This window comes from Gopherus flavomarginatus (genome assembly GCF_025201925.1).
Source record: "Gopherus flavomarginatus isolate rGopFla2 chromosome 13 unlocalized genomic scaffold, rGopFla2.mat.asm SUPER_13_unloc_5, whole genome shotgun sequence".
Classification (NCBI taxonomy): domain Eukaryota; kingdom Metazoa; phylum Chordata; order Testudines; family Testudinidae; genus Gopherus; species Gopherus flavomarginatus.
This window is the reverse complement of record NW_026114613.1, coordinates 546928-554688: the sequence shown is the minus strand read 5'-3', so window position 1 is coordinate 554688 and position 7761 is coordinate 546928. Positions and strand designations below refer to the sequence as shown.

General features: G+C 52.9%; 1 protein-coding gene across 1 annotated transcript; it reads left to right on the top strand.

The window, feature by feature from the left end:
• Positions 1–1102: 1102 nt before the first annotated feature.
• LOC127041848 (tudor domain-containing protein 6-like) lies at positions 1103–5361 on the top strand. Its single transcript, XM_050935643.1, is given in 2 exon segments — positions 1103–4277; positions 4280–5361. Coding segments are annotated over 2 exon segments (4257 nt in total).
• Positions 5362–7761: the final 2400 nt, after the last annotated feature.

Below are 7761 nucleotides of genomic sequence, written 5' to 3'. Positions count from 1 at the left end.
CCCTGGGTCAGGGCACCTTTGTGGCAGCCCGCAGTCCAGGGTGTCCCCTGGGTCAGGGCGCCACCGCTGCAGCCCGCAGTCCAGGGTGTCCCCTGGGTCAGGGCACCACCGCGGCAACCCGCAGTCCAGGGTGTCCCCTGGGTCAGGGCGCCTCCGCTGCAGCCCGCAGTCCAGGGTGTCCCCTGGGTCAGGGCACCTCCGTGGCAGCCCGCAGTCCAGGGTGTCCTCTGGGTCAGGGCGCCTCCGCTGCAGCCCGCAGTCCAGGGTGTCCCCTGGGTCAGGGCAACTTCATGGCAGCCCGCAGTCCAGGGTGTCCTCTGGGTCAGGGTGCCTCCGCTGCAGCCCGCAGTCCAGGGTGTCCCCTGGGTCAGGGCGCCGCCACTGCAGCCCGCAGTCCAGGGTGTCCCCTGGGTCAGGGCGGCACCTCGGAAGCCCGCAGTCCAGGGTGTCCCCTGGCCCAGGGAAACCCCGGGCAGCCGGCTGCCACGGAGGTGTCCTGACCCTGGGTGAGGGAGCCGCTGTGGCAACCGGCAGCCCAGGGTGTCCTCTGGGTCAGGGTGCCGCCGGAGGTAGCGGCAGGCAGTTCCCATGGAGCTGCCACAGTGGTGCCTGTGGGCTGTCTGGTGTTCCGGGGATGGGTGAAGCTGCCGCAGTGGTGCCTGTGGACGGTCGGCTGCTCGTGCGGCTCCGGTGGACCTCTGCAGCAGCTCCACCGTAGCCGTGGAGCACTGGACCCTCCGCAGGCACCACTGGTGGAGCTGCCTGCTGCTCCCTCTGGCGGCGCCCTGACCCGGAGGACACCCTTCATCCCTGGCCCCCCCTCCCGCTAACAGCAAGGGCCGCCATTCTGTCCTTAACCCCCTCCCGGGCAAAATGGACCGGACCAGCACGACCTCCCTCCTAACACAAACCTCCTTCGTTTAATGGACTTTCCTTTCAGCCAAGCGCACCGACCATCCAGCGGCGGCGGGAAGGATCACTTGAGGAAGACCAGCCTAGGACCGTGCAGTGCTATAGGCGTAGTGGGGTGGCTTCGTGCGTGATGGTCTTGTGCCTCTATACCCAGCTGTTAGCTCCTGTCCCAGGGCGGCAGCGCTGCAGGATGTGCTCCATGCAGGGGATCTCCAGCCCCGGCACCACCATCAGCCTGAGGGTCTCCTTCGTGGACGTTCACCCGGAATTGCCGCTGGTGCGGCTGTGGGGCCTGCTGGGCGAGCGCTGGGAGGAGTATGCCCGGCTGTACCAGGACATCCAGGCTAGGGCTGGGCCACGCCTGGTCGGCGCCCCGGGAGCCGTCTGGCTGGCGGCGGGGGCCGGACTGTACCCAGGGGACCTGTGTCTGGTGGAACTAGGGGACCGTTGGCACCGCTGCCAGGTCGTGAACTGCCAAGGCCAGCACTGCCGAGTCTTCCTGCTGGATGAGGGTCACACGGTGGCGGCCGACGCCTACTACTTGGCCTCGGGCAAGGACGAATTCTTCCACCTGTCCTCTCAGGTGCTGGGCTGCCTGCTGGCCGTCCTGGTGCCGCCGGGAGCCGGGGAGCAGCCAGCCACCAGCTGGTCGGCGGGTGCCCTGGAGTTCCTGAACTACCTGAACACCAAGGAGGTGTCGGGGCTGGTCCAAGAGGTGCTGATGCCGCAGCGCCTGGTCCTGCTCGAGCTGCCTTGGCTGCTGGCCCAGATTCACCACCTGGACCTGGCCAAGCAGGTCACTCCCAGCTGTTTCCAAACCCTGCTCAAGCGCTGCCTGGCACCGTCCCGCCAGCCCAAGCTGGAGCTCCCCGGCCCTACTTCGGCTCAGCAATACCCTGTTGCTACCACTCCCCAATCCGGCCCAGCCACCCTGGATTTCTTCTACCCACAGCTGCAGCTGGGGGTGACTGTGCCGGTGCTGGTGACCCAGATCTCCGACCTGCACCGCGTCTATTGCCAGCTGCAGAGCCTTTCCCAGGAGATCCAGCGCCTCTCGGACTCCTTGCACCAGATCTACGAGATGGCGGCCAGGCAGGAGCAGAATCCGCTCCCCAAACCGGTCTCCTCTTGCGCTGCACGCGGCATAGATAGGCGCTGGTACCGCGCGCTGTTGCTGGAGATCTTCCCCGAGGAGCAGAGTCGGCTGGTGGCCCATGTGATCTGCGTGGATTACGGCAGGAAGGAATTGGTCACCGGGGCTAGCCTCTGCCACCTGCCCTTGGAGTGTTTCCACATGCCGGTAGTGACCTACCCGTTCGCACTGCAGGGCATCTCAGAGGGGGGATGCAGCTGGTCCCGCTCCCAGCTCAGCGGGCTCAAGGCGCTGCTGCTGGGCAAGGCGGTGAGCGCCCGCATCAAAGCCTACAATCCCTTTGAGCACCTCTACTATGTGAACCTGTATGGGGAGAATGGCCTTAACCTGAACTGCCTCTATGGGGTGCAGACCCACTGTCTGGCCCACAGCCTCCTGCAGGGCAGCCAGGGAGTGCAGGAGCGACCGGAAGAGGAGGATGCCGCCCCTCCTAAGGAGCCGGGGCTGCCGCCGGACACACTCCCTGAAACTGCGGCTCCGAGGGACCCGGCTGCTGCCCATCTGCCGGGCGTGCGGGTGAAGGTGGGAGTTTTCTTCCATGCACGGGTGTCCTTCGTCAGAGACCCATCCGAGTTCTGGTTGCAGCTGAAGGAGAATGGTGATAACAGCCGGATATTAGGCAGTGTGCTGGGGCTCGGGGTGGAAGTGCACCTGGTGGATAGAGGCAACAAGGAGATCTTGAACTGGGATGAGGTGAAGGAGCTGCTACCTCAGTTCAGGGAGCTGCCTGCTGTAGCTCTGAAGTGCTGTTTAGCAGATGTCTGTCCCCTGGGAAAGACGTGGAGTAAAGAGGCTGTGGCTCACTTTAAAAGGACAGTGCAGAGCAAAGAGCTGGTGATCCGGGTGTTGGATACACAGGGTGACAAGCATGTGATTGAAGTTCTTGATCAGTCTCAAACAGGGGAGAAAAATATAAGCAAAATTTTGTCCCAAGGAGGCTATGCAAAATTCCAAGGGGCTGATATTCCAGAGACTCTTCAGAAGTTATCTGCTCAGTCTCTGAGGCAGGATCCCAAAGAACATGCTGGCAAGGGGGAGCTAGTGAGTTCAACAGCCAGGAATAGTGGAGTGCAAACCAAAACAGTAAGAGACAATATAGCGCTGAATCCCTCTATGCCTTTGACAGTCAAAGACCAGCCTACTGCAGAAAGTTGCCATTTATCAAGTTACTCAGCTCCTGATGAAAAAAAAATTAAGGGAAACCTAAATCTGCCCTCCTCTCTAATACAATACAACTTGGAAATAAAAACAGGATCTCCTTATGAAGGTCAGCTGGAAGTTGGTAATACAGTTCAGGTGGTAATATCGTATGCTGAAAGTCCTGGCTACTTTTGGTGTCAGTTGAGTAGAAATAATCAAGAACTTAAGTCATTAATGGCTGAAATGCAGAATTATTGCAAGATGTCAGCACAGCCACATCATTGGGCAAGTCGAGTGTGTTTAGCTAAGTATTCAGAGGATGAGAAATGGTACAGAGCTTTGATTATTAGTGGAGAGTGTTCTACAGAACAGGTAGAAGTAATCAATGTTGACTATGGGAACAAGGAGCTGGTTTCTGTAGAGAATCTCTGCTCCATTAATGCAAACTTTCTGAAATTAAAGGCTCAGGCTTTCAGATGCAGCCTTTACAATGTAATCCAACCAAATGGTCAGGATCCTTTTGTTTGGGATGAAGAAGCAATCCTAGCTTTTCAGGAGTTTGTTGATCACAGAGCAGATCATTTGGAACTGAAGTGTACAATATTTGCTCTAGTTGCCATAAACAATAAAGAGCTGTTTAATGTTGTGGACTTAATTACGCCTTTTCAGAGCGTGTGCCATTTTTTAACAGAGAAAGGATTGGCCAGACCTGTACCACCTCAAAAACCTCTGGCATCCTCCGTTCAGCTACACTCTTACTATTATTCTCCACATGACATCAAAATTGGAAGTGAAGAAGAGATTTATGTAACACATGTTGATAATCCATGGAAATTTTACTACCAACTTGCCAGAAGTGCAAATGTCCTAGAACAGCTCACAGATAACATTGGTCTACTAGGAAAAGTACTGCACAGTTTAAAAATATCACAAAACCCTGGAAACCTATATCTTGCAAGGTATACTGACAATCACTGGTACAGAGGAGCAGTTTTGAAAACCAAACCTAATAAAGAAGTCTTCTTTGTAGATTTTGGGAATACACAGGTGGTAAAGAAAGAAGACTTGATTCCTAACCCAATGATGCATATGATATCTTGCTTTTGCCAATGCAAGCCATAAAATGTTCACTATCTGATATCTCTAATGTACCGAAAGAAGCTACCACATGGTTTGAAACCACTGTCTTGGATAAGCCTTTAAAGATGATAGTGGTAGCAAAAGAATCTGATGGAAAACGGATAGTTGAAATGTATGATGGTAATATTCAAATTAATCCAAAAATGAAAGAGGATTTAAGTTTACCAAGAAATACAGACTCTAACAAATATGTAGAAAATGAAACTCTACACTCTAAAAACATTAATGCCAAAGAAGAGAGGAATGAAAACCTGAAGTCATCAGCAACATACATGAGAGAGTCTGAGACTAAAACTTGGAGATTTGAAATCCAAGGAGAAGAATGCAATACCAAGACCAGTTTTGCATGTAAGGATGTAAAACACTTCCAACCTGCTGGAGAAAGAGAGTTGTCAACCAAGTTTCTAGGATCTGTGGAAAGATTTAACAGTAACAATGTTTTTCTATCAGCAAGTACTTCCTTAGTCAGTAAAGAAGTAGGTGAAAATAAACCTTTAACCTTTATAAAGAAAGAGATAAAATCTGATACTGTTAAACCTGATGCTGTTAAAACTAGAAATCAAGGAGAAAATAGTATACTTTTTCCACTTAAAAGCATATGTGACTTACCTCCAAGGAACTTAGTGCCTGGTCTGAAAACTTCAGTATACATTTCTCATGTAAATAACCCTTCCGATTTTTATATTCAATTAGCAAGTGATGAGCCTCAACTTTACAATATTTCAGAAGGATTAAACGATCAAACAGGAACAGAGGGTCTCGGTCAACAACAGGTACAAGTAGGAGACTTAATTTGTGCAGTTTTTTCAGAAGATGGCTTATGGTATCGAGCTGTAGTAAAAGAGAAACTATCTGATGAACAGATAAGTGTACAATATATAGATTATGGCAACAGTTTCTTAGTTAATATTTGTGAAACAAGTAGACTGCTTGAAAAATATTTGTCAGTTCCAATGATGAGTATTCAAGGGCCGCCTGCCTGGCAGCAGCATCCACCAGGGCATTTCCTCGAGTAACGTCGTCGTGGGGTTTCTGATGGGCAGGACATTTAACTACAGCTATGGCAGAAGGCTACTGAAGAGCAGACAAAAGAGCACTGACATATGGGCCGTGACTGATAGGCACTCCAGTAGAGGTGAGAAAACTCCTATATTTCCGCAATTGTTCATAATTATGTACTACTTTAAAAGCGTATTTAGAATTGTATAAATAGTGACGGACATGCTGGGTGCCAAGCAGCAAGCTCTAGTAAGGGTGAATAGTTCAGCAACTTGGGCTGATTTCACTGAGGGAAGGGAAAAAGCCTTTATAATACTCTGCTGATCACAAACAGCATATCCCGCCACTAGCTGGCCTTTTGAATTCCTTAAACAGGAACCATCCACAAAATAAATCAACTTTGGATTTTGCAGGGGAATATCCTGCAGATCAGGTCTAGGGGCAGATAACTCAGCAGTTATGGATAAGCAATCATGTGGTTCCCCATCGTTTGTAGTAGGTAGAAGAGAAGCAGGATTAAGTACTGGACATCTAATTAAGGTAACATTTGCAGCATTTAAAAGAAGCATTTCATACTTTGTAAGCCGAGAGTTTGAAAGATGCTGAGTTTTACTTTTAGTCAGAAGAGCTGTAACAGCATGGGGAACTGCAACAGTCAAAGGACTGCCTAAGACAAGTGAAGCAGAAGCTTCGACTAACATTGCGGCGGCCGCTACAGATCAAAGGCATGGGGATAATCCTGCTGCCACAGGATCTAATGAGGAGCTAAAATAAGCAACGGGTCAGTTTTTCTCCCCGTGTGATTGCGTAAGGACTCCTTGAGCCGAACTCTCCTTTTTACGGCAAAACAAGGAAAAAGGTTTTTTATAGTCTGGGAGGCCTAAAGCAGGGGCTTTGGCCAAGGCATTTTTGACTTGTTGGAATGCTTCCTTTGCTTCTTGGGCCATGGAATGGGATCGGTGACCTTATTGAGGGTTAAATCTTGTAAGGGCCATACAAGGGATGCGTATCCGGGCAGGGCCGGTGCAACCATTTAGGCGAACTAGGCGGTTGCCTAGGGCGCAAAGATTTTAGGGCACCAAAAAGCGGCACCCCCCAAAATTTTTTTAAATGGTTGCAGCCGCTGCTCCTGGAGAGGCAGTCTGAGCTGCCCGCGGCAGCAGCTACCTACAGCTGGCAGCCCAGGGCGCCCCCGGGGTCAGCGCGCTGCCGCGCGGCAGCCCAACAACCAGGGGCACCCCTGGAGTCAGGGAGCCGCTGTGGCAGCCCGGCAGCCCAGGGCACCCCCGAGGTCAGCCTGCCGCCGCGGCAGCCCAGAGGTTTCGGCTGACCGTTGCTGCGCTGATCCAGGGGAATCCCTGAGCTGCAGGCAGAGGCTCAGAATCCCTCTCTCTCCCAGAGCAGGGGCTCCAGCCTCTGCAATTTTTCTTGTTGCCCGACGGGGGCGCCAGCAGCTGGGCAGAGCTGCGCAGCTCTGCTTAGGGCACGTGGTAGGGGCCGTACGACAGCGGCGCAACACCAGGGCTTCGCTTCTGGAGGAAAGCCGCGGCTGCCCCCTGGCTCAGCCTCCACGTCAGCCCCAGCGAGGGGCACGGAGAAGAAAAGAGCCTCAGCAGTTGTTTGGTGGAACGGAGGAAGAACGAGGACCCTGGTGCTCATGCACTGGGCAAGGTAAGCAAGTGCCTCCCCACATGTCGGCCTCAGGTGCCTGTGCTCCTGCCCCCTTGGTCCTTAGCTAGTCCCTGCTCCTGCTCCCCTTGTGCCTGGATGGCTGGAGAGAACAGCAACCTGCAGAACTGAGCTGCCCCAGTGCCCCTAGGCACCCCCCTGACCCCATCCCCCCACAGCCCTGACCCCCGAGCTCCGAGCCTAGTCCTTCTGAGCTGGAAACCCCTTCGACCTCATCTCCCCACAGCCCTTACCCCTAGCTCCGAGCTCAGTCCTTCTGAGCTGGAAACCCCTTCGACCCCATCCCCCGCAAAGCCCTGACCCCAGCTCTGAGCCCAATCCCTCTGAGCTGGAAACCCCCTGACCCCATCCCCCCAACAGCCCTCACCCCCAGCTGTGAGCCCAGCCCCTCTGAGCTGGACACCCCCCTGACCCTATCTCCTCACATCCCTGAGCCCAGCCCTTGTGAGCTGGGCATCCCTGGACCCAGAGCCCAGCTCCCCACCCAGCTGTGGGCAACAACAGCACCACCCCCAGGCAACGACAGCCCATTGGTACCAACTATCACAATCACCCAGCAACTGCCCATAATGTAATTGCAAATGTATACATACCATTACAGCTTTTAATGTTTTGAAATAATGTTTTGAGTTTATTTTCAAATTATTACAAATTAGTTTTTAATGTATTTCACTAGTTATTTTTTACATTTCTTAATACATGTTACTATAGTATTGCAAATGTTTTAT